At 40.9% G+C, this 27,165-nt stretch overlaps 2 protein-coding genes and 1 long non-coding RNA gene across 4 annotated transcripts in view; 2 read left to right on the top strand and 1 right to left on the bottom strand.

Moving 5' to 3' along the window:
- The window catches only part of anks1b (ankyrin repeat and sterile alpha motif domain containing 1B), a 76,030-nt gene extending 59,384 nt beyond the window's left edge, over positions 1 to 16,646 (top strand). The window contains exons 20-28 of one of the 2 annotated variants that reach the window (XM_086058956.1): positions 8,182 to 8,289; positions 8,379 to 8,570; positions 8,636 to 8,761; positions 9,964 to 10,035; positions 10,147 to 10,230; positions 11,302 to 11,439; positions 11,595 to 11,765; positions 15,090 to 15,181; positions 15,818 to 16,646. In XM_086058956.1, the coding sequence (XP_085915082.1) occupies positions 8,182 to 8,289; positions 8,379 to 8,570; positions 8,636 to 8,761; positions 9,964 to 10,035; positions 10,147 to 10,230; positions 11,302 to 11,439; positions 11,595 to 11,765; positions 15,090 to 15,181; positions 15,818 to 15,866 (1,032 nt within the window). In that variant the 3' untranslated portion in view covers positions 15,867 to 16,646. Of the gene's footprint in view, positions 1 to 8,181; positions 8,290 to 8,378; positions 8,571 to 8,635; positions 8,762 to 9,963; positions 10,036 to 10,143; positions 10,231 to 11,301; positions 11,440 to 11,594; positions 11,766 to 15,089; positions 15,182 to 15,817 lie in introns of both variants that reach the window. The other variant, XM_086058955.1, reaches the window with a different exon arrangement.
- Positions 16,647 to 17,579: 933 nt separating this feature from the next.
- On the top strand, positions 17,580 to 18,950 carry LOC147159282 (uncharacterized). Its single transcript, XR_015090585.1, has 3 exons — positions 17,580 to 17,754; positions 17,994 to 18,100; positions 18,843 to 18,950. It is a non-coding gene; the product is annotated as an uncharacterized LOC147159282 (long non-coding RNA).
- A 919-nt stretch (positions 18,951 to 19,869) lies between these two features.
- On the bottom strand, positions 19,870 to 25,617 carry dram1 (DNA-damage regulated autophagy modulator 1). The gene is made up of 7 exons (XM_086060195.1): positions 25,396 to 25,617; positions 25,082 to 25,149; positions 24,143 to 24,285; positions 23,877 to 24,054; positions 20,644 to 20,702; positions 20,478 to 20,570; positions 19,870 to 20,386 (listed from the first exon to the last, which is right to left on the bottom strand). Exons 1-7 carry the CDS (start codon positions 25,524 to 25,526, stop codon positions 20,351 to 20,353), a joined length of 708 nt encoding a protein of 235 aa, XP_085916321.1. The 5' UTR covers positions 25,527 to 25,617; the 3' UTR covers positions 19,870 to 20,350.
- Positions 25,618 to 27,165: the final 1,548 nt, after the last annotated feature.

Below are 27,165 nucleotides of genomic sequence, written 5' to 3'. Positions count from 1 at the left end.
TTGCTTGTTACGTAAACATCAGTCAGGTTTTTCCTGGCTCAAAATGGGGCAGAGGTGGTATCATCTTGACTACCGATACCAGGTCTTATTTGAACTCATTTCATTGCCATTGACGACTTTAGACGTCATAAAATCCACTTTGTTAACAAGAGTATGAAAACCTGGAAAAAAGGTTTTTATTGTACATTTAGAAAAAAAATTTTTTAATTTGTGACTTATCATGAGTTAACTATCATGCGAGTCATGCGATTAATTACAATTAAAACTTTTAATCGCCTGACGACCTATTTTTTAATAATCTTTTCTTTTTTTGAAAAAAGAAAGAGAAAAGATTATTAAAAATTAGGGCGTCAGGCGATTACATTTTTTAATTGTAATTAATCACATGACTTCACTAGTTAACTCACGATTATTTTAATTTTATACCTGGTCGAAATGTACAATATTTTTTTCCCCTAGGTTTTCATACTCTAAAATGTTAAACTAATAGTTCAAATGAATTTTTGACGTCTATAGCCGTCAATGGCAGTAAATGAGTTAAGGTATCGGTACTCGCGGCGGTGCCCTCTACCATAATCAGCCGCCCTCCTGCAGCCATTTTACGATCAGGGACTAGAAATGAGAAATTATATGAATACAAAGTTGCCATTCATTTTTGCCATTTTTAACTGCAAACATAAAAAATTAATCCACTAGTATATATTAAATTGTAAATATAGTTCAGAGTTCGAGTGTTTCCCACACCGTGTTAATACTTGGGCGGGCCACCCAAGAAGTTTTCAAGAAAATTTATTAAAAATATATTTAAAAAGCAAAAAAACGTGTTGCGACTGGATATACCGAATGTAACGTTAGTTCGCCGTCACTCACTTCTGGATCGTGAAGCTAGATGAGACAGGACTGAGACACCCCCCCCCCCTTCCCCAACCCACACACCAGGAAATGACCGTGTGCAACGGTTGCTCCATGATCTGTTTCTTCTTTGGTATATTAGAGTAAAAAAAAAAAAGAAAGCTGTTTCTTCTTCTTCTTCTTCTTCTTCTGCTTCAGGTTATTCCACTGAACTGCTGTTGATATAGCGCCTCCATAGTGGCGCAAGACTGCAACTGCAGTTCAAATGCGTTGCTGCCGAGCTCAATCAACACAGCAGGAAAAACCCTGTCAGTATCGAGGGATTGATTGCGCAATTGTATCTTGATAAACTCTGTATCGCCGCATTATTGAGTTTCTTTGTGATTCCCACTTCATCGACAGATTTTCCGATTCATCTATTATCATCGTATGTTACACAAACAACTTATTTTGAGGAGTATAAAGCTACAATGACGCTCATATGACACATACCTTCTTCTTTCATGTTAAAAGTAGGAATGAATGGCACTTGCGCAAGTAGTGACTCAAACGTCTCTTTTTTTTTTTCTTTTTTTTTTTACCTCCTTCAAGGCACGCTTTTCCCGTTTTCAATCAGCCTGCCGCATTGATTTTCCCCCCTTCCTCGCTACGAGGCGATCGTGAATCACCTTGCGTCGTAGTAAGCCGACGGACGCCATACGAGCGCCTGGCCCGCGTCGCCATAGTGACGAGATGGAGAGGAGGAGGAGGGTAGAGGGAGCGAGAGCGAGAGAGAGAGAGAGAGAGAGATCAGGCAGAGACATGCAGCCGAGCTGCCGCAAGCTAAGAAGAAGAGGAGCTGCCGAACGAGAGGGAGAGGCGACGCCGCTCGGGAAAACAAAGTGCAAGCGGACAAATCTGCCAGGACGACATCTTGACGTTTACGTTTTCTTCGGGGAAGGTGAGCGCTGTTGTGTTTGTAGGCTGTTGTTGTTTGGCGCGTCTTTTTCATGACTGCTGACTACGACGATCGTGTGTAAATGGGGGGGTGGGTGGGGTGGGTGTGAGTGAGGGGTGGTAGTGGTCGAGAGAAGGAGTTCAGTGTGTCCGAAAATCGCTTGCTCTCTCTGGCAACACGTGTTTTGTTTTTACGGACGGCCTCGGAACTTCCTGGACAGGAGGCGTGAGACCCGTGTCCTTGTGTGAACTTTGACGGACGGCCAACGCATGTCCAACTTTTCACAGCAGCGGTAAAAAATAATAATAATAATAATAAAAAAAAATGCAAAATATTGGAACTATCCGTCAGACTATGAAAAATGTGGAGTGAGATAATGACGCTTAAACTAACGCTATTGTCAAGCTAGCCTACTTTAGCCTTTGGTTTTGGTTTTTGGTCGACGGTGCTTTATTTAGTCAAGGCTTATAATTGACTTCTGAAAAATATTACAACGGAAATAAAAATGTCGGGCCGATTCCTCACGCTACTTTGCTAACACATCTGTAATTTATCACGTCATTGATTAAAATGGTCGAACCCCCCCCCCCCCCCCCCCCCCAACGATACAAAAAGTATTTTTTCACAAAAGCAAACAACTGAGGTTACATCATCTTGTGTGACAACAATAAGCGGTGAAAATAAATCTGCCGCCTCCTGCACGGAAGCATTACAGCGATCCAATTCAAAAGGGAAAAAAATCGACTTTCTCAAATGGCTCGAACAATTTTCACTTATTGCCTAATAACATCCAGACTTCCAATCTTGAGGCGATGAAATAGCGCACGGCTCCCACACAGTGAGGGAAGACGTTTGAACACTTCTCAGGCAAGAATTTTTCTATACTTGAAATTGGTTGATAATGTGTAAAAACGACAATATATTTTTTATATATATATAAAATGTGTTTTTTTTGCCCGACAGAGATTCATCTCAATTAATTCATATATTTATGTTTAATTATGTAGATTTTCCCATTTAGCACAGTGATTCTCCAAGTGTGGTACATTAGCTCCCTCTACTGGCATGCAAAAATAATCATTGAATTACATTTTCTGACTGTGCGTGTTAGTGGAATTGTTTTTCAAGTGGGATTTTTTTTTTTTGTGTACAATAGCATTTAATTGTTCTACCTGTCACTGCACGTCACTGGCATCGTTAGATATGATAAAGCACCAACAGAGCAGTACTCTACTCCGAATGCATTAGAAACTCAATTCCAAATAAAAAGATGTTGACCCAGTTCATGCATTATTCATCAGTTCACAAACAGCCTTGGTATGGATTTGGATAGCTTTTGTAGTGATTTTTCTTCAGTTTCTTCTTCTTTTTTGTTGTTGCTCTAAATCAGGCTGCAGTGCAACTCGAGAAAACTGCTAGCGATAGCGTGGCTAAAAGATTGAGGTAGAAAAATTGTTGGTACATAAGATGCTCTTAGTGATAGCGTCAACTCGCCACCTTTATTTTTAAATTAAAAATTATTTTTATTTCCGTTCAATAAGAAACATCGCTTCTGTTTGTCAACGTTTTGGTTTCAGTTTCTCAATTGCTAGCATTAGCATTGCTGCTCCATCTCATCCTATTGATTTGTCGTTTGTTAAACCACTATTGGAACACGAAGGCTAACCTAGCTTAGCACTAGAACAGATTTGTATGTTTCTAGTGTTGAAGTGGCTACTCCTTTGGTTACGAGCGTTAGCATTACCGCTACTAGTCAGGCTAGCCCATTTTAACCCTTTGTTTCTGGTCAGTTAAAGCAGCAACATTATGACATGACTAATCTAGCCGAGTAAACTTGTTGCTGGTGTCCCAAAAAAACAAAAAAAGCGTCCGGCTACTTACTTAGCCGCTAATGTTAGCATGCTACAAGTCTGGTTAGTTCACTGTAACCATTAATTATCAAGGAGAGTATAATCTGGTTGTTAACCGAGCCGACTACAAAAATCAGCACGTTTCTAAGCCGTTGCCATTAGCATTGCTGCTAACAGTCAGGCTAACCCGCTTTAGGCATCGGTTTTGTCGGCGCAGTGTATATATTTTGGTCCGTTGAAACCACTAACGGAATACAACGCGATCCGATGGCGTGATGGAAATTCGGAGCATCCGCATTTAGCTAAAAATTGTTCAGCTTCTTTGGATGCTACGACACTGGAGGAACTTAGAGAGCATAAATCATGTTGACGTGAGCAGCGTGGCGTTCTCGGCGTGTGACCCATTTGCGTGACGTCTGGAATAAGCAACACTAGAAGGCCCACGACGGCTCGGCTCGCCTTTTTGGCTTGATCTATCTTTAGACACTTGGACCGACATTATTACTGCGGAATACGATGCGTATTTATTTATATTTTTTTTATACTTGGGCGACATTTAGCCTCCCACTGGAGTCAATATGGACATATACCGCCTACTGTGTATTAATATGCGTATAGTTGGTTGCATACGGTGTGCGATGTATTTATTGCCTACTACTTTAGACTTTTAACGCCTGTGCGTGCGTGTGTGCGCGCGCGCTGATGCTCTGCATTATGAAACACGCTTCATCTTAACCCTCTGAAGTATTTTAGTAACCCAGAAAATAGCATCAACTCTCATCCTAGCGTGTGTGTGCATGTGTGAGCAGTGAGGGGATCTCGTTTTCATGTTGATCCTGCAGCATTTAACACACACACACACACACACACACACACACACACACACACACACACACACACACACACACACACACACACACACACACACACACACACACACACACACACACACATACACGCACAGTCTAGTTCCACTCCTCCTGCTATTAATGGAGATGCATCTGTCTCCGTGTAGGCGGGCCTCTTCATGCCACTCCGCTATTGGCCGCCCGCCCTCGCAGAGCCGCCCCATTGGCTACTGTACGGTTTTATCACTTCCAACACATTGCAAACCTCTTCTTTGGTGGCTCGTGCTGGTTGCTAGGCAACCAGTTGGTCTGTGGTTACCGTCCAGTCGTAGACCCCCCCCCCCCCCAAGACATACAACCCCCCCATCACAAATGTGTGTGTGTGTTGGGGGAGGGGGCAATTTACGGGCCAGTCGATGCTAATGATCCATTCCACACACACATTAGCCCAGTGCTGGTGGCTCAGGTGCAAAGACGAGTTCAACAGTCGTAAAAAATGAAATTGATTCCCTTAAAGTACCAAAATGCAATATTATAGTATCAAATATACACTCAAGCAGTCTCAATATGAATTATATTCTATACAACAAATGCAGTTCATTTTAGTATTATTAATATAACTGTGAATATTGTTACTATTATTTGTTGACATGTTTTGAGAACTTGAGATGAAGTTTTTTTTTTGTTTTTTTTTGCACGCTACTCCCAAGATGACACTGAGGCGAGCGTGGATCAATAGGATCTCCAGTGGAGTCCATTGGCGGTAACCTGACGCCGGTGACTCTCTGACCCACCGGGATCGATTCTGAAGGAGTCGATGCACGACCTCATTGAGGTCATGACTTCGCATTCATCAGGAGGCTATTGAGTCCACAAAAGTGGATGAGGCTGTTTTCTGTGGATTTAACAGAGAATTCGTTCCAATTAATTTGCGTCTTTGGTGTTCCCGGCTGGTCGGCAGCCTCTCTGTGAGCTTTTCTTTATTTGCGTCGCCTTAATCCGTTGATCAAGGCCGCTCCCATCTGCGCTAACGGCAGCGCTAACGAGATTAGCGCGACGGCTGGAGAAGCGGAGTCGGGAAATCTGCTCGCTAACGACATAAAAAAAACGGACAGCGGCGCCTGTGCGGGATGGCATCGGGCGACTCGGCGCCGACTGGCTTCTGGGTTGCGGCCGCGTGCGGCAGGGGTCGTTTGCATGCGAACGGTGCGGCGCCACCGTCGTTGCCTCCTTGGTCCATACGGTCCTGGATGTGTTTGAGTTGTGCGCGTGTCTGCGGATGCGGCTCTGTGTTGCCATGGCAACAGGTGAACTTCTGCTTGAGGTCTGCTGTACTTAAATAGATGATGTTCTCGTGACTGCCGCATCTCCCAAGCGTTGTTATTAAGACTTGAGCATGTACTACCGTTTGGAAAGTGGAGCCCCAAAAGCCAGTTTGACTTAGCAGCATGGAATTTGGTACGTGTGTCTATCATGAGCAGACCCACAAAAAAACTCTAGTAAAAAAAAAAAAAGTGAAAAGACACAGGAAGTCTCCAATATTATTTTAAAGCAGACATTAACTTGCCCATCTTGAAAAATCAGCCCCTGAAGCTAACTTGACTGAGCAATATGAAATTTGGTGAACATTTAAAAAAAGTCTCAAGAAGCCATTTATGACAAGACACAGGAAGTCTGCCATTTTGAGGGGAACCCCCCCCCCCCCACAAAAAAAAGACAATAACATATTCTATGCAGCCCCACTAGTCTTAATATGGTATTCTGGGTGATATTGTGTTAGTGGAATATGAGTTAAGCAGCGGCCATTTTGCCACTTGTTGTCGACTGAAGATGACATCACATTTGCTCAGGCAACGACCAATCACAGCTCACCTGTTTTCTGAAGCTGAGCTGTAATTGGTTGTTACCTGAGCCCTGAGCAACATTGATGTCATCTTCAGTCGACAGCAAGTGGCAAAATGGCCGCCCCCTGAGATGAATAAAAACGGCTGACTTTTGCTTCATAACTCATTTTCCACAAATGGTATATTAATCAAAATGTCATGTTTAGACTAGTGAGGTCACATGTTATTGTCCAGAAATGCTTAAGGTTGTAAACCCACAAAACAACTCTCAAGGAACCGTGATTGAAAAGACATAGAAAGTCTGCCATTTTGGTTTGAAGCGACCATTTTAGGTACATTCCACTGCTTTTGATAAATCTGCTTTTGACATAAATAACTCATGTAATAAATTCTGTAAAACAGTAATTGGACATACAAGGTTCTCAAATCAGACCGCGACGCCATTGAAGCGCCCGTGTGTGTGGGGGTGTGTGTGTGTCTGTGTGTCTGTGTGTGCCTGTGACTCAGGCCTTTTGGGAGAATCATTACGCTGGCGGCAAGGCCTCGCATTGAAGCTAATTACCACAAACGCACACACATGCAGACACACCACGCACGCATCACACAGAGGTTAGTCGCACCGGCTGGTGCGCCAAGGTGCAAACGTCCCCGCCGAAGGCCGTCGTGTTCCCGCTGGTCTTTCTTCTTTTTTTTTTTGGTAACTGGCACAGTCAGAGGACGCCTGGTGACCGCGGGAACAATGCAGCCTTTTAATGGCGTCCAAGTGTGTGTGTGTGTTTGTATGCACGTTGGGCGTAATCAGCACAAAAACAGCACAGCGTGCGTTTGATGGCCGCGCCGTCAGATGATTCATTCATTAAGCGCCAGAAATGACGACAACATGCAGTCAGAGTGCGGCAAGGTTAGCGGTTAGCGCTCCCACTGGAGACAACATTACGCAACTCCAAATGTGGAATGCTTTGATTTACTCGCTGCTCATTTGCATCGAGCTGCCTTCAAGCTTCGATGATGAAGACGGTCTGACGAGACCCTCGTAGTGTTTAACTTGACAAATGCAAAACATCATGCAAATGACATCAAAAGTGGCTCTTGTCAAAATATTGCACTCAATAAAAATGATCATGAATACAAGTCATGAAATGTGTCGTATGTACAAAAGTTAAATAGATTATATTTGATAGGAGAAATGGAAATTTGGAGAAAATTTTACATTTTGAAAAATTACCAATGATAATAAAAACTAAAATGTTATAATAATCTTTTGGATACATTATTTGTTAAATTTATTTAAAAAAAAAAACACACACACACACATATACACGAATAACAAAACTTTTAAATAAAACATTTAAGAATACTTTTTTTTTTTTGTTCAAATTCAGCATTTGGAGAAATGTATCTTTATAAATAATCTGAAAACAAGTAATATATTAAATATATATATATATATATATATATATATAATAAAATAATATAATTAAAAATTATAATAAATAAATACATTTCCCATTACAAGATATCTGGGGGGGAAATAATTACTATCAATAATAAAAATCTAATTAAAGATTTTTGGATTAATTATTAACCAAATATTATTATTTTTTTAAATAAATACAATTAGAAATTTTGGGAGAAAAGCCCTTGAGACAACAATCACATCAAAAAGTCAATTTAGCCTACCCTTTTTATTTATTTGTTTATTAATTAATACGTTGTTTATTTATTTTATTGATGTAATTTTTATGTATATATGTATGTATTTATGTATTTATTCATCTATTTTAGAATATATATAAATGTATTGTGATTATTTCAAGTATTTACTGTGATTCTTTTTGCACTCCATTCAGGTTCTGAAGATTAATCTGATTGGGCACCGCAAACGGATCTTGGCCTCATTGGGGGACCGACTCCACGAGGACACCCCACAGAAACCCCCGCGGGCCGTCTCCCTCCGGGTGAGTGCGTCCGGGTCCCGACAGAAGCCCTCCCCTACCCGGCGGTCCCAACCCGACCCGACCCGACCGCCTGTCGGCTTTGTGCGCAGGAGCCCGGCGGCAACCACACTCCCCCCCAGCTCAGCCCGGCGGCGTACGCGGCGGGGGTCCCGGGCGGCTCCCTGGACGTGCAGCACCTCATCATGCAGGCGGACGCGCGACGGCGCCAGCGCAGCAACGACAACTACTTTGACGACGTGCCGCGATCCAAACTGGAGCGGCAGATGGCGCAAGTCAGCATGGTGGGTGACTGGAGGCGCCAGTCGAATGTGTGTCGCGCCGATGTCTGATTGGCTGTCGTTTGCAGGCGGGCGAGTGGTGCGAGCCCATCACGTTGCGTCCGCCGAACGAGGCCACCTCGTCAACACCCGTTCAGTACTGGCAGCACCACCCCGAGAAGCTCATCTTTCAGTCGTGCGACTACGAAGCTTACGTGAGTCCCCTTATCGGACCCCTAACCCTCATTCCAAATATTATAGCTCTTATTATTTTGCAATATACATCAATAATCAGGCCCAAAGATTTACGTTATAAAATAAACGCACAGACGTTGATTTCTGTAAGGATAAAAAGCAGGATTAAAGAGATTAATCATCAACAAATTATGTTTTTGTTCTTCTTTCAAATTTGTCTCAAACTAAATTGCCATCTTGTGGTCAACAGTGGAATTGCATCCGAAATAGTCTAAAGCCAGAATAAATTAGTTATTAAACCCGGAATTCGCGATGGAGGTGCGTGTTTACTGTCAGTGCAGTGATGCCCTCGCGTGTGGGCAAGATGAGCCGCAGTCGCCGTTGCACTTTCAGCCCATTATTGGATGTCAAAAACACAAATAAAAAAAAAATTATACCAAATTAAGATCATGATGTCACTCACTAGCAGAGTTAGCTAGAATAGATAAAAGTAAAAAGTATCCTCCCAAATAATTACTTGAGTATGTGATTAGTTAAAAAAGTAGTGAGTAACTTGACATTTAAAAAAAATTTCTTCATAAAAATTTAAAATAAGGATGTGCAAAATCACAAATTTAAAACAATTAAATCTTCCGAAATGAACAATAACAATCACAATTTAATAATTGCCTTGGATTGGTTAACCAGAATCATGTGACAGTTCCCGAGGTACAAGAATTTCCGACAAATCAAAACAAATAGCAAACAATAATCGATCGATTAAAAAATAAACATTAAACGTAGCTCAATGTAAAAAAGTAAATGTAGCTTTTTGTCTTCATGAAAATACTCAAGTAAAAGTAACAAGTACGTTAACACTACCGGTACTCTGATAAATACAAATAATCCCCAAAATTACCGAAGTCAATACACACTTTTACTAATTTGGCCACACCTCTTAAAGGCACACAGTCAACACAGGAATACCAATAAATTACAATTTATAAAACCTTCACTACTTTTCTATTGACGCACAAAATCCCGCGCAGAGACACTCCAAACTTGTCCCGTTCCATCAAGTGGACAGATGATATTGAGGACGCGGCAGCCTAAATGGATTAAATGTCTCAGAAAAATTGATGAAAAAATGTAAGCTTTTAATCTTGCTCTAAAATGTGACGAACCATCTGGTCTGGATTAGACGTCCATTTGTCGGGGGTTTGATGTGGTTTTGTGCGTGCAGTACCTGGGCTCCATGCTGGTGAAGGAGCTGAGGGGCACCGAGTCCACGCACGACGCCTGCGCCAAGATGAGGGTACGAACGCGCACGGCCGAGATTCACGCAGTCGTTGCGTCCGTCCGTTGTCATGTCGTGGAAGTGATTTGTTTCCGCTTGTTTCACACTCTGTTGGCGACCTCCAAGAAGTCGACGGAGCAGATGAAGAAGGTGCCCACCATCATCCTCTCCGTGTCCTACAAGGGAGTCAAGTTCATCGACGCCACCAATAAGGTAACAAGAACTATTTTTCTCATCTATCTATTTTTTTTAAATATATTTTATTATTATTTTGTATTTATTTATTTTTATTATTTCATTTTTATTTTATTTGAAGTAGGGTTTTTTTTTCATAATCTTTGGACTGTTTGCTGAGAAATTGGCCCAATGTCGACATTTATTAAATTTTTACATATTCAATAGTTTTATTTGTAATTCAATAGTTTTATTTGTAATTCAATAGTTGTATTTATAATTTTGGCATCATTCACTATGGAAAAAGAAAAAGCGGTCGAAATGATACTTCATTTTATTTTATATATTTTTTTAAGTGTTTTTTCATAATCTTGTCATTGTCCACTGACAATTTTAATTGCATTTAATTGTATTGTTTTAATTTATTTTTCAATTTGAATTTATAATTTTCATTTTCAATTTTTATTTTAAATGTATTTTTATTTTTATTCATGTTATTATAATTTTCTTTGTTTTTCATAATACTTTTTTTTCATTATTTACAAAGTTTATTTTTTATTGTACTTATTTAATTAAATTCATAATATTAATTTAATTGTAATTTAATTTAATTTTCAATCTCATGTTTTTTTTTAGGAATTATAATATCTCTCACTGGCAAATTAAGGGGAAAAAATGGTGAAAAACTGGCTGGAAATTGTATTTTATTTAATTTTTTTCAATCTTTTCATTGCACGAAAAATATGGAAAGTTACATTTTGTGTTATTTATTTCTACACTGTTTTAATGTATACATGTTCTTCGGCAGAAAAGGTGGCCTTCATTTAATTTTTTATTTCATCAGTTATATACATCTTTTATATGCACAAATATGATTGTCGCTTTTTTGTAGTAGACAATCCAAACCAACCAAATGAAATCAAGTGCGATGGCGCCAAGCATCCTCCATTTTAGTCTTCTTCTTCTTCTTGTTGCCATCACCGCAGGACAAAAGCTCCCAAAGCAAGAACACTGCATGAAATACGCGCTGAATAATAAATGGCGTTTGTTTTGCGTCTCGCCGGAGACAGACGCGGAATAACAACACGCCGCTGCGCTTTGTGTGCGCAGAACATCATCGCCGAGCACGAGATCCGCAACATCTCGTGCGCCGCTCAGGATCCCGAGGACCTGTCCACCTTCGCCTACATCACCAAAGACCTCAAGTCCAGCCACCACTACTGCCACGTCTTCACCGCTTTCGACGTGGTACGTGCGCTGGAAAAAGACAGACAGAGAAGTTCAAATGCAAACAAAAAAAAATAAATAATCATCTGATTATTGGCCGATTGATCGGAGGGAAAAAAACAATCGCTGTCAAATCTGTGACGTTAACGCTATTGCCACCTCATCTCCCGTGGCAGAACCTGGCGTACGAGATCATCCTGACGCTGGGCCAGGCCTTCGAGGTGGCCTACCAGCTGGCCCTGCAGGCGCGCAAGAGCGGCCACGGCTCGTCCACGCTGCCCGAGAGCTTCGACAGCAAGCCCGGCAAACCCGTGCCCAAGCCGCGCGGCGTCAACATCCGAAAATCCGTAAGCCCGCCCGCCCGAACGCCGCTCGCCATCTCGCGGGGAACTCGCTGCGCTTTACGAGCTGACGCCGTGGTGACCGTCCGGCGTGTCCGTCCGTCCGTCCGTCCGTCCGTCCGTCCGTCCTGCTGCTGGGCTGATTGATGAGCTAGCCTCACTGTGTGTGTGTGTGTGTGTGTGTGCGTGCGCGTGTGTGTTTAAAGAGAAATTTGTTTGCAGAAGGTAGTTTTCCTGGTTAAAAGTTTGAATGAGTTGGTGTGGAAGAATTTGGTAAATATGCTTTCCATTATATCAAAAAAGTTGTCAGCTTTACTGGTGAATAAGGTCATACATTTACAAGAAGAAAAATAAATCAATTTTTCTTTCAAGGAAGGTATTTTGTGTAGAAAAATCTTTTCCAATAAAAAGCCCCCCTCCCAGCAATGGTAGTAATGACAAAAACGGCCAGCAGGTGGCAGCAGAGTGCAAGAGATCAACCAGGGCCATGTTGAAAAAAGCCGATCTACCCACTCTAAACGGATTTGTGAATAATGATGAAACTTAGCTATATGCTAATGCTAATTGCTGCAAAACAGAAACCGCTAGAAATATACTTTTTTCCTGATGAAAGAAGAGACTCATCTTTCTTTTGGTTGGTTCTATTTTGTGGACCTTTACAAAATCAGTCCAAATCCAGTAAAACAGCCGGGAGCGAAGGGGGTTGCTTCAGTGAAAATGGCTGGGAGTGAATAAGTTAAGCATTTTTACTTCCTGAACATGTCCAAATACTTTTGTACTTGAAATGTATTTGAATTGAGCCGTACGCAGGTTGCGATTCCGTCCACGGATTTGACGGCGACGTGTGCGTGCGTGCGTGCGCGCGCGTGTGAAGCCACATCTGCTGAATGCGCCACTGTTACATGCCATTAAGCCTTCATTTCCACACGTGTGTGTGTGTGTGTGCGTGCTGCAGCGCCGTTCACGTAACGAGCCCGCCGCTCTCCATCTCCGAGGACCCTGCTTGCCATCATTGCGTCGCCGATTGTCCTCACGCATGCGTGTGCGCGCGCTCCCGCATCTCCTCTGGGCGGCCTTTGACCTCTGTGTGACCTCTGTATGCCCCCTGTACAGGTCACCATGTCCCCCTCGGGCCGCTGGTCACTGGGCCACATTTACACCCCCCACCGGCCTCCTCTCCACCCTCCTCCTCTTCCTCCCTCCCGACTCTTCCATCTCGCTCCGTCGCAGGTCCTTCTCACTTTTCCTTTCCTTCCCGTTCGTCTCTCGCTTGATTTTGTGCGTTTGCGCGGGAGGGCCAACGCCGGCGTTGCACCTGTGAGTGCTGCCGTATTGCTTGTGTGGCTCAACAAAACCCCGCCCCCTTCCCGCCATCCCTCAGTCAGAAGTGGATGACTTCCTGTTCACTTGAAAGCTTATGCCAAGGTTGCATCTTTTCAACGGAAAAAGGTTTTAAAAGGACAAACGTGATCAAATACGGATAACCTTTTTTTTTTTTTTTAATGTTTGTTTGTTTCCAGAAGAAGTTCAAAGTCTACAGAAGAGAATTAGGGCGGGCGAATAAAGCGGCGGGAAAAAAAGGGTTTGGAGGATTTTGACTTTAATCTCAGAATTCTGGTTTTAAAGTGAAAATTCTGACCTTAATCAGAATGAAGTTAGAATTCTTACTTTAAAACCAGAATTCTGAGATTGAAGTCTATAAAGTGAGAATTCTGAGAATAAAGTCAGAATCCTGACAACATTTTTTTTTCATTAGCCCTAATCCTCTTCCATAAAAAAGTCAATGTTGTGTAAAAGAGTTGTACTTTTTAGAGATAAGTTCGTTTTTTTTTCATTTAAAAAAAATCCTTTCCTTAAACTTGTAGTGTTTTATGTGGTTGTTATTATTATTATTATTATTTATAAAGGCATCGAGAAAGTAATAACTGAAGTTCCAGAAAAAATTAAGTAATAACTGAAGTTAATGATTTTCAATATATATATATTACTTTTCAAGAAAATATGCTAATTTGGCAAGTTTAAATTTATATAAATATATATAATTTTATTTTTGTGGGGGGGACATTAGTACAGAAGGAGAAAAAGTATTGGGGACTAATTATAATTTTTTTAAATATATATATATATTTTATTTTTTTCAGTTTGATGGAATCATGTTTTTCATTTTTCCGTATATTAATTAATATTCTGAATATTTGTGAATATTTTTCCCCATTTTTAGATATTTTCTTTCCTGTTTCTTTTCTGAATTGCTTTTCTGTTTTAATGATTTTTGTTCTCTTTTTCTGAATATACTTTTTCCCCCTGTTTTTGGCATATTTTTGCCAGAAAAAAATAAATATATATAAAAAATATATATTATCACCAATCCCCCAAAATTAAAACCAAACAATAATGTCATTGTTTTGTATAAGAAACAACAACAGAAGTTTATGCAATTTAAGATTTCTTTTTTAAGTCTTTGACAAAGCCGAATTTTCGTTAGACAACCTGTCACAGACACACACAAAAAAAGTACTTTTAGCAGGGAACAAAATACAGTACAAAAAAAAACATTTTTTTCCCCCCAAGTTAGAAAGTCTCACATTTGTCATGTAATTTGTATTATTTATTTAAATCCGCCTTTTGTAATTTCCCACAAATGAAGTCGTTGTCATTGTTGAGGCTTTTTTTGTCATCCGGCTGAGCTCGGCTGCCGCCAAGGACCACCTTGACGATGAGGATGTGGCGTTTGTGTGTGTTGCTAATCCTCTAACAAGATTCTGTGTGTGTATCATGAGTTTGCAGTGACGTGTGGAAATGAGCCTTGTTACCTCTAATGACACTGATATCCACCAACAACCCCCCCCCCTCCCCCCCTCTCCATCATCCCCCTCATACTCATCAAATTGACATTGAAGTATCCCAACCAAAGCGAGCGTTGCGATTGGCTGGAATGCGCTTGAAGTGTTTGTTCCCATTTCATCCATCGGTGCTGTTGAACATCACGTTTTGGGTCTCGGTCTGTCCGTTGTTGCCAAAAGGGATGGTCGCTCTCGATGACGTCGCCATTGCGTAATCACGTAAAAATGTCACGTAGATTTAAAAAGTCATTTCAAAGTGTTCTTTTAGATTGGCTTGATGGCCAACTGACCACTAGATGGCAGCGGTGGACCATTTTTGATGAGGTTATGAGTCCAACTACTTTTGGTTGATAAAGTTACTTTTATTCTACTTAAAGAGCGGCCATTACGTACTTTTGGGGGAAAAGAGTTGCTAAATCCAGCAACAAAAGTGATACACTGGTACTAGCGTCTCTCTCACTGGACTTTTCTGTGTGTGTGTGTTCAGATGGAGCAGGCGTCGATGGAGCAGAAGGGCCACGCCAACGTGCCGTGGATAGTGGAGCCGGGTCAGGAGGCCAAGAGAGGAGTCAACACCAAGTACGAGACCACTATTTTTTAACATGTCGCCTTGTGCACCCCCTGCGTGTGCGTGCCTTTCCGAGAGGGCGGGCGTAGGAGGGGGCGGGTATGGGGGCGGCGCCGGAGTTGTCGGTCAGTGGGGAGGGGCGTGGGCGTGAGCGGGACTCAAAAGCAAAAGCATCCCGCCAGCCCTTCCTCCTCCTCCTCCTCCGTTAGGCCACCTGCATGACGACGTTGGGCTGTTTTTCAAGGCAGGGGCTGCGGTGCACTTCTGTTTCCACCCCTAGGGGGCAGCGTCTTCTCCCCCACTTCCTGTTTGTCAATCAGTCATTTCCTTTTTCTTTTTCCTTTCTTTCTGCATTCTTCTTAATTGTCCGAGCGTCCCGCCCCCTGGCAACTTGATTGACAGGTGCAGCAGTGTTTTAGCTGTCTGGGAGGCCGTTGTCATAGCAACAGCAACAAGCAGAAGGAGCGCTTTATGGTTTTGTTGCCATTTCTGTTCCTTTGGTTCCATCGGATTGCTCGAAAATGTTTTCCCGCTGGGGTCTTTATAAAGCATGTGGCTCGTGAGACGCATGGCGGCCATTTTGCTGAGGGAGGGGGCGGGGTGATGCCGAGGGCGCTCTCGATAAGTGATGTCATCTCATTTTGCAGGGCAGTGGCGGACGCTCATGTCTTTTACTGTGGAAATCAAAGAATGTAGCCAGCCATAAACACACGGACCTTGTCAGGTGTAACACGTCCGCTCTTTTCAAAGGACTACAAACATGGACTCCCTCACTCCCCCTCCCTCTCTGTTCCGCGTTTAAGCTTGACTACTATGTCCGGACCAACACATACACACGCACGGGGGACTGAATGTTCTGCTCCAATATTTTTGGGGGGGAGGTTGCCATGGAGATGGACAAGAGGGAATGTGTCCGTTTTATTTTTGAATTATTATTATCATTTTTGACTAATTTTTCAAGGTGAGCAGACTGGTATCGATGTTTAATCTGAGAGTATTATAACGCCCCCCCCTGGTTATCTTGTGCAATTGTCATCTGCTGCCGTCCTCATGTCACATTATTTTTTCTATGCGCTCGAGACTGATGACTGCCCCCACCTTTAAAAACACACACACACACACACACACACACAAAAGAGAAGCGTGAATGTGCGGACCTCCGTCCCTCCTCTCTGGACGGCGTTCAACTACTGTACGTACGGGATCTGAGGCTATAAAATGTACATAAATATTTTGCCAACTCATTGTTGATAGCTGTAATGTAAAAGATGAACAGACAGTTTGTGGCACTGGAAACAAAAGCTAAAGACAAAAAGAAGACTTACGTACTAGATGATTCTATAGATGATGTATTTGGAGTGACATTTATGTAAATAGGCTTGGGGCTTCCAGCACGCTGATTTTTGTAATTTTATGCCATTATTTATAACCCTGTAAAGCACACATGGAATAAAATATGACTTGTACAACCATGAAGGAGACTGGAGAATTTTTTCCCCTCTTTTTTTTCCACAGCTCAAGACTGCCATGTGTATGTGTACTATGTGAATAGTATTGCTGAGAATTACTGTTTAGTGTTAGCATTGTTGTGTGCTATTTTATGAGAAAAGTATTGGGACCTGACTGTTTGTTGTGAGTGCTTTTGAATGTGATGGTTGTCGTAAGCCTGTTCAAATAATGAATGTTTTCCCTCATAACGTTTACTGCCAAAAACCTACGCTCATTTGAATAAGTCCCCTTTAAATAGACATTTAAAATTTAATCACCAGGAATAAAAAGCCCAGTGTTTGCCCAAGGAAACAAAACGTTTTTGACATTTTGTACACGTCATTGGATACATTTAAGTACAAGAGCGGAGGTGTACTTAATAATTTGGCGATTTTGGTCACCTCGTTATGTACCCAAAGACACAAGAATTGGAGTGTACCTAATATTTATTTATTTATTTACGTGAGTTTCCGTCCGTGGGTGTAATAATCCCTCACCCGGTCAAGTGCCGACGTGTGGTGTGTTTGTTCTTGTGTGTTACTTAAAGAGGACTGCGTTGAATATATGTGTGTGTGAGAGTGACTACTCCTGTTCAATAAAGGATCTTTGCTGAGACTTGTTCCCAATTATGATAGACCAAAAGGGCTTCTTTCCCCCCCCCCCTTTTTTTTTTTTTACAATGAACTTTATTTAATTAAAAAACAGCATACATAACATGTAGAAAAAAAAATACAATGTAAACAACACCGAACACGCCAGGGAGATTTTGAGAATTTAGAGTAGAATCTAAACAAAATAGATTGGCTAAGGAGGCGGAACCAGACGAATTAGGACAAATTATGTCTCTTCACTTTGCCGGTGACATGACAAATCTACAATATTTGTATCAATCTAATATTTTTATTTATATGCATTTATTTGCATATAAACATTATGGTTGTGAGGTTCTGTTAAAATCTGGGCGAAGTTATTTCAAGAATATTTTTGTAAACAATTACTTCACGTTTGGGTCATACAATTACTTCCTGTTTGGGACTAGTTAACTAAGAGTGCGAGTGAGCAACAGAGGCAGAGTCTACTACTGGAGCGCACACAGGTAAGGTACCTAATATTTTGTTACTTAGTTTTTTGTTTGTTAAATGTTTGAGTCAAGAAGATGATTGTAAATAGGCTATATGTGTAAGCTCGTGTATGATATCACGCCAGTTTATGCTATCTTTTTTTTTTTTTTACGGCTAGCATGCTAACTAGTTTAATCTTGTGTTTCATGTGAATGTGAATTAAGTCGACTAAAGGGAAGTATCAGTCCTCTTTTTTTTCTTTCTTGATTTAAAGGACTACTGACACCAGTGACGGATTGAAGGACGGTCCGACAATACTTAATGCCCACCTTTGTCGGTCATCCTCAAGTAGCGGTGCCAAAGTGACAACAGAACGAAAGTGTGGGTAAAATAAAACGTCGAACCGACGATTACTGACAATTACAGAAGGGGGGCGCTAGACGCCGACAAATGACAGCTACCATCAAAAATATGTCAAATGCCCAATTGGGTACACTTATGAATAAGAACTGAGGTGTACCTAATAATTTGGTCATCTTGTACACTTCACTCCAAACCCCCAGCACAAAAGAAGTGGGGTGTACCTAATATTTTTGGCCATTTTTGGACACCTCTTTAGCGTCAAAATGCTCATGGTACAAGTTGAATGCAAATCCACCATTTAACTGCAATGAAGAAGGAAATGTCAAAAACTAACAGTAATTTGTGGTAGGGTTAAATAAACCTCAGGGGTAGACAACCCTGGTCCTCCAGAGTAGCAGTCCTGTGTGTTTTAGATGTGATTCAAATGATCAGCAAGCTCTGGAGAAGCCTGTCCCGATGACGATCCTCACCAGTGTTGGAGGAGGGAGACATCAACATGCAGGACTGCGCGGCTGTGATTCCTGCTGCCGTCGAGGAGCACAAAATAGATGCCTTCATTAAAAAAATATTTTTTTTTTGTCTTTTGTACTTTTTACAATAGGTTTTATTAAAACTGTCACATTACAGTGACTGAACAAATCATTTATTATAACAAAAAAATCAACACTATGCTAGGGGAAGTTTTACCAAAAAAATGTGTTTACAAATATTCAAAGTTTTGATAGCCTTTATGGATTTGATGTACTGCTTGACTTCACAGTGCAGCAATGAATGCCTCCAGTGATTGATGAACGTCCCGATGACAGATGATGGATGATTTTTCCCCTGCAGAACTTCCTGTGCTGGCCGTCCATGTGGTGAAGACGCAGTGAGTAGATGTGTGGAAGTCTAATATTGAACACATCTATCTTTAGTATAAAGTGAACACTCCAAACGTGAAATTTGACATTTGACAACAGATAGTTCCAGAAAGCTCACATGGCTTTAAAATGTCACACAAGGATTCAAACGTAAACATTCAAATGTGAGATGTTTTGCTTTGGAATTGGAAACATGTGAAATGGTGTAAATATTAATGTTATACAACTGATATCATAAATTTTAATTTTTAAAGGTTAATCTAGCAAATGCCGCTAGAGGGCGACAATGGACACTAAAATCATCAAGTTGAAGCACCTTTCATTGTAATTGTGCAAAACTGGTATTAAAGGGAACATAATATTTTGTCTATAATTAATGTGATAACTTCCATGAACAATTAATGCCTTTAAAAAGCCATTTTTTTTCTACTTGCTGCTGAATGGAGTTCACTACTCGGTTTGCTGATCAAACTCAGAAAACAGGTGAACCACGATTGGTCGTTACCAATTTCATCAGCACAGGTGATGTCATCTTCAGTCGACAGCAAGTTGATAAATGTGGTTTTAAAGGTATTCATTGTACATGACAAATAATGAAGTTATCAAATGAATTCTAGACAAAATATTAACTTTTTATTCCTAAAAATGGTTCAAGAGTAAAATATCCCTTTAATGTTTTAAATATAGGTATTTAAAAATGTGTACTCTAAAATTTTGACAGATTTGACAAAGTGAGGATCAGCGGTTTGTAAAATGAATGATGTCATGCTTGCATTTGCCACAAGGGGGCGACAAAGGTCTCAATAACTAGTATCGTTATGTTTAGTTGTCCATACATGACTAAAGTAGATTTTGCAACAAAAAGTGATTAGAAAGGGTTACCCAACATTAACCCAAAATAGACACAGCAAATCATATGCATACATATTTTTTAAAAAATGTCAAAAGCGTCTTTATTGTTGCTCATCGGTGTTAAATTAACAATCAAATGAATACTTTTCATCATGGTCCCTTTTTACCCGGATGGCACATTAAAGCACATGATAGATAACTCATAGTTGTTCCAGCAGTCCTCGTGAAATTCAAAAAATTCCTTGTGAAATTACCTGTGAAGATTATAGTTCTGAAAATTTACTTCAAAATTATTTTTTTGAATACATGAAATGTTAAGAGTGCTTTCAGTCAGACACAGTTACACTAGCAACTTGTAGAAAGGTATAAAAATAAAAGTGGCTAACGTCATGTGACCACAATTCTCGTCGATCATGCGTCCGCTGGCTTCTCGTAATATGTTTTTTTTCCTCTCCATCCTGTCGCAAGAGTGGAGCAAAGTGCAAGAGTTTCTTCGCGGACGTGAGGTCCGTGCAGTAGCATGTGAAATGCTACAGGAAGTGCGATTTGCTTTATCCTACTTGATCTCGGTCTTCACCCGCAAGGTAAACAGCTGCGAGACAAGGACACGAAAAAAGACAAGTTAACCACGAAAAAAAAAAAAAAACACAGTTTGAAAAGAAACGAAAAGGTGTGAGACTGACTTTAAAGTCGTCAATGTATGTGAGGAAGAAGCAGACGAAGCTGAAGGCCACGATCCACTCGCACACGGCGCTGGCCATGTGGAAGGGATAATCCTGAAATTGACAAACACAACTTCCAAGTCAGCGTTGTCGTCTCATGTGACGGTCATCCGTCCTTGTCACCCACCTCGCTTGCCGCATCTCTGTGCAGGTCGCTTTGCTTCACGAAAAATGCACAAATGACAGCTTGGGGTTTTGGCCGTCAAGGGAAAACATTTCCTGGCAAAAATGTCTGCATATATATATATATATATATATATATATATATGTTAAACCAGCCAGTCTTGATGGACAAGAAAAAGCAAGATGCCTGGTTTGCGTTATTTGAAGGAAAAACGCTCCCGACGACGATGCTAACTTCCTGTTAGCATTTGAATGGGATCCTCCCTTCGTTTTTAGCATTAGCGCTAGGCTAGCGATGTTTTAAAAACGAAGAATGTTTTGTATTCAAATATACAGTGGATGTAATTCTTATTGTCGTGTGTTTAGTTTTACAGTTAACTCCAACTGTGATGTCATTAAACAGTTTAAAGGACGCTTAGGGACAATCAGAATAACATATGCTACACACTTGCTAGTTGCTAATGCTACGCAAGCAAAACGGTGCATTCAGGGTACTTTCACAGCGTCGGAAACTTCGTTTTTATTCAACGCTAATGTTTTAATGTGAAAATAATCGTAGCCTGGCGAACCACACCCACTTTCTTAACTCTTTGACTGCCATAAACGTTATAAAACGTTTAGCATAAACCTAGGGAAGGGCGCCGAGGACGTTAAAAGACGTCCCCTATGTTTTTTTTTTTTTTTTTTCAAAAACGGGTGCAGGAAAGCCTTGGGCAGCTGTGCTGAAAGAATCAGGCTGATCTGATTAGTCAAAGACTCGTTTTGGCCCCTAGAGGGCAGCGATGACTCTCTTTGCACAAGGTTGGATGGGCCGCCCACCGTGGGCGTCAGTAGAAGACGTGAGGCGGAGCTAGAGTGTTGAGGAGACAATGGCTGATCCAAGCCACAATGGCTTGACCAAGCAACCGGTTACAAGCAGCTCAGCTTGAGCATTTTTTTCAAAGACGGAAAGCATCAATCAATACTAAAAAGCGCATTGATGTCAACGATGATGATGACAACGAGCTCTACGCCAAAGTTGGAAGCTTTGGCCTGTTACTATCACGTAGTAAGCCTCACCGGCTACGCGCGGCTAGCGCGGCTAGCGCTGCTAAGGCCGGAAAACGCGCACAATAGCCGGCCGGGTACTTCTACACAATCGGACATTCGATCGGGCGATGGAGAGTTGGCATCGACCAATGCAGATTGATGATGATGAAGAAGATGAAGCTCTACGCCAACGTGACTGTTATGAACACGTAGTAAGCCCCACCGGCAAAGCGCGGCTAGCGCGGCTAGCGCTGCTAAGGCCGGAAAACGCGGAGCTGCACAAGCGGACATTCGATCGGACAATGAAGAGTACCCCGAGTCCAATGCATATTCATCGGAGGAGCGGGTACAGTCTGATCACGGAGAAGACACTGTTTCTGGACTACGATGCCACCATGAATGGAGTGGATCAGAACATCTCCTACCAACCCGGTATAGCAACTGAAGGACACGGGGAAGCGAGACGTAACACCACCGTAACGTAACCGTAGCATGATCCTGATATTAGACTTGATGACACTGCAGTATATACTTGCTATTCCCCGGAAAAAAACGGCCGGCAAGAAAGTGGCGCACGCGAAGAGGCAATCTTGTGCAAATGCTGTTGCGTCTCCTTGCACGCAGGAGAGTGTTACAAAAAGAAAAACTGTCGTTGAAACATCCACATATTTGTAAATAGCACCACAGTTGCACACATTTGTAAATAGTTTGCCAAATTGTTGTCAAATTGTTACACTGTTGAATGTAAATAAACGTATTTTGCTATCAAAAAACACTTTTTCATTCTTGGTGGTAGTGTTTTATAGAAGTAAAGCACTATTTAGGTGTTTGTGGCATCATTCATGGACAAAAAGAAGTGTCAAATTCACTAGAATGCATGAAATAATATCGTTTCACTAAAAGCTTGATTTCTCCGTATTTTGGTCCAACACAGGCGAAATTGGGTCAAACTAACCATTTTCTATTGTTGATTACTAAAGAACGGAATAAGGTAGAAACAAACTCTTTTTTTCTGATGAAAGATGAAAGTCCAATCTTTCATTTGGTAGTACGTGTGTTTCCATAGTCCAAACAGAACATTTTCTGTGGACCTTGAAAATCAGTCAAAATGCTTAAATCGGCTGGCACTGGCGGCATCCCTTTTCTGAAAACGTCTGGCAGTCAAAGAGTTAAAAAAGAAAGTGGTTCTGGACAGACGTCTATAGACAGCGATTTGGCGCCGGCCAATCAAATTCGTCTATTTGCGTGACGTTGTCTTCGCTAGTGCTGTTTGACTATCAAAACGGAGTGGCTAATGACACCATGAATCAACAACGACATTAGTCGTTCCCTACTGTCTCTCTTCGGCTAGTAGCCATGCTGGATTTTTACTCCGTCACCGCAAAAAAATACTTCAGCGAGTCGCTTTTCTGACGTCAGGTCCGCTCTTCACTCATTGGTTCATTCCACTGTATGTTAGCTCAGGTTTGCCCCGCCTCAGAAATGCGACTGATAGGACGGTTAACCAGACTCACTCTGGCAAACCCCGCGAGTGAGTCTGGATTTCCAGGCTAAAATAATCGGCCATTTTGGTCCAATTGGCCGATTGTTTTGGCCGGTGTTTGAAGGGCAATAATCGGCCAATTATAATCGTCAGTCGATTAATCGGTCGGGCCCTAGCGTATTCTTTCATTTATGTTATTAATAATTTATTTGCATGTAAAAAAGTGATAGTCTGTTCATTTTCTGATTATTAATCATTAAATGTAATTGATTATTTGCGGTAATGTTAATACAAATATTTTTCTATGCATTTTCTAAGTATTTCATTTTTTAATCTCCGCAGTATCGAAAATGGTATCGAGCTTTTTCCTGGGTATCGATAACGAGTTTGACATTTCAGTATCGTGACAACCCGAATGTCGATATGTTTGATTTCTTTATTATTGTAATGGCTTTATACCATGTCGAGCAAAAAAAATTAATAAATAGAAAATGGTTGGACGAATATGTGAAATATGAATTCACATGTATAATGGGACGTATGGTGTTCCGCAGGGTTCAATTTTGGGGCCTCTGCTGTTTTCATTGTATCTGCTGCTCTACAGTGATGGTTGCTTTAAAGTGCTCTGTTGAGTTGAGTAATGGGGAAAACTATGGAGATGGGGAATGGAAAAACACAACACTTTCAGAATTCAGCATTTCTTGACCGTGAGAAAAAAAGGATACTTGGGAAGAATGCGAGCAAGGCGATGACGGCCACAGCCAGCCGCGCCCGACACACCACCACGGATGAGCCGTACGGGAAGACGTGGTAGGAAATGGCGGACTGCAAGAGGATGTAGAGGACGCCCGTAACGAAGAAGAGCAAGGCCCCGATATCGTGAACCGCCGTCACCGTCGTCTCCTGCCAATCAAAGGCCACCACTTGACAAACACAACAAACACGCAACCTTTGATGGCGTGCGTGTCGACGACGACGAAGAAGCCTCCACCTGGAACGTGGCCACCACGCACATTCCCAAGCAGGCGAGCATCCCCAGCGCCAGCGCCGTCTTGTTCAGGCGTGGACTCGCCACCCTCGTCTCCTCGCTCAGCTTCTCCACAAACTTGAACCTGCTGTAGACGGTGGCCACGCCTACGCACACATACGCAGGTGCAGTTTTGTCGTGGTGCGTGAGCCCTTTCAATCACCTTTCGTTTTCCTCCAAAAGCAGAAGTGAGACATTTGTGGGAAGCGTGACAAGGCGGCACAATGAATGGCCGCTTGTTGCTTTGTTCCCAGGAACGTGTGACTAATGAGAAGTAACACCAAAAAAAAAGTGAACTTTTGAAATGCATTGCATGAATAACTCATGCTCATTTCTGAATTGTGTTTGTTTAAAAAAAGAAAGAAAAAAAAGTGTACATTCTTAGAAAGAGAATTGTTGAACCAATTTAAGATTGCTTTTTAAAAATTGCTTCAATTGGTAACACTCGATTGAATTTTGTCCAAAGTGAATATATTAAGTTTAATTATTATATTCATTAAACCGAATATATTCACCTGAATTAAGTTAATCCAAAGCATTACGTTTAACAAACTCACAATTAATTAAACTTAATATATTCACTTTGGACTAACTTAAGTTGGTCCAACAATTCTCTTTTCGGTGTGTCATATAAATATAATATTTCTTTTAACAAATTATTGTCTTGCTCTCTTTGACGATGCAATGTCAATGGATCATCAAACATCCTTTTTGTTATGTTGTTTCCTTGTGAAGTGCATGATTGAGTGAGATTTAACATATGTATATTATTTAATAATCATATAATACAAAAAAAAATATCTGAATGTACAATAGGAATACCAGCATGCCCATTTATTATTATTATTCTTTATTTTTTTAACGTTGTAATGATGAATATTGTAGCGTGTACGTGTGTAATACCTGCACATGCAGAAACAAATGTCATCAATCCGAATATGCAGCTCTCGGGGGGGTTTGCTCCTGTGTCACTGCAAAATTGACAACAGCCAAATCTTCAAACTGATTATTTTTTTTAAAGAATTCTCCTGCTTTAACAATAGAGAGTTATATGCGCATTATAATCAACAGTTAACGTTTCCGCGCTGGAGGAATTTGGGTAGCAGCCAACGGAAGAGGGAAACGAAACGAAACGAAACTAAACTAAACGAAACGAAACTTACTCGCCGAGCCACTTTTCAGGCCCGAACGACGAGAAACTCTTGTCTGTCTCTCACCTGATGTACGGGAACAACACGTCCACGTCGCGTCTGAACAGCGCGATGACGTAGACCAGGATGAAAGTGCTGGAGGACCACGCCACCAAAAAGACGGGCAAGAAGCACAAACCTTGCGTGAACCACCACATGGCGAGCCGCAACGCACACTCGCGTGGGTGCGTCCTGGTGTGACCTTAAGCGCTGAGGAAGGGAAGTCTTCTTTTTTTTTTCTTTTTTTTTCTTTTTTTTAAACCGCTAGTCACGTGCTCGGCTGGTCGTCTTCCTCAAAAATGACTCCACGACGTCATCATGGTCCTCCTCCGTCTTCTGCAACAATCACTACGTACCGCATACTACAGTATTTTAGGGTTTGACTGACGCGTGTGAGAAAAAAAATAATTTATAAATATGTTTTAGAATATCAAATGGGTTTTTACACACAGATTCCCGACGGAGCTATAAGGGCCTTTTGTTGGTTTTGATTAGGGAAGATGAGGCAAGGCAAACAAACAAAACAGTTCAAGATACATTTGTCAAGACAAGATCAATGATCAAAAAATAAAAGTGGCTTACGAAAATTACTAAAAGAACGTGCAATGGCAATATTTAAACACATGACCAGGAAACTTAAATAAGAAAAACATTTAAAAGTAAAAGAACAGTAGGATTAAAAAATAAATAAAAAATATCTTTATAATACTTTAATTAAAGGTGATGGTGGTGGGGTTCTTACCCTGGATTTAAAGCATTTACACTCCACTGACTTCGCTCCTGTTGGCAGCTTATTCCATTTATGAGCAGCATAACGGCTAAATGCAGGCACGCCATGCTTACTTTGAATTCTGGCGCCACCAATTGACCAAAAGTCTGCAGATCTCAGAGCCCTACTGGGTTTATGATCAATCAGCATTTCTTTAACATCTACAGGTTGCAAACCATTCAGTGATTTCTGTGTTTAGTTTTAGTTTGTTTCCACAAATCAAATAGTCCACAGACTTTGAATGAGATAAAGTGCAGTGAATAATACCTCTTTGAAAGTTAGATTCATCACGGCACAAATTTAATAAAGCGAGGATGCCTTGTTTGCCAAGTTGCCAACTTCTAAAGTGGATTTGTGGTCTGAATTCCTTTTGAGAACAATTACATTTTAATTTGGTGTGCCATTCTATTTTCATCTATGAACCGAATAAGGTCAGGATATTTTACCGTGTGTTGCATCTCAAGCTAATTATTCTCTTCGTTGTCGTTCACGTCCTCTTCCAACTGTCATTATTTGCGAGATTTTACTCCAAATTGGATGTGCGGCAGGCACGTTCTTGAAAGTTTCTTTAAACTGCACAAGGAACCAAAATAACACAAATACAATTATTTATCTTCTGTTCATGTATTACTTCTTAACTTTTTTATTTACGTTGTTCATTGTAAATAACTTTGCTTCTCACTTTGTAATTTGTAATATTAATTTTATTTTGGGTTTTATTTATACTTTATGAACTCATTCACTGCCATTGACGGCTATAGACGCCAAAAATTCATTTGAACTATTTCTATTAGTTTAACATTTTTTTCCACTTTTGTTAAGAATATGAAAACCTAGAATTTTTTAAAATTAAAAATACAGATATAAAATGTGTTATTAATCGTGAGTTGATGGCTATAGATGTCAAAAATTCATTTTAACTATTTTTATTAGTTTAACATTTTTCTACTTTTGTTAAGAGTATGAAAACCTATATTTGTTATTGTACATTTCGAACAGATATAAAATTTGTGATTAATTGTGAGTTA

Source organism: Leptonotus elevatus, chromosome 17 (assembly GCF_054856555.1).
Source record: "Leptonotus elevatus isolate MCC_2025b chromosome 17, RoL_Lele_1.0, whole genome shotgun sequence".
NCBI lineage: Eukaryota > Metazoa > Chordata > Actinopteri > Syngnathiformes > Syngnathidae > Leptonotus > Leptonotus elevatus.
The sequence above is the reverse complement of the archived record's forward strand: the minus strand, read 5'-3'. Positions and strand labels throughout refer to the sequence as shown.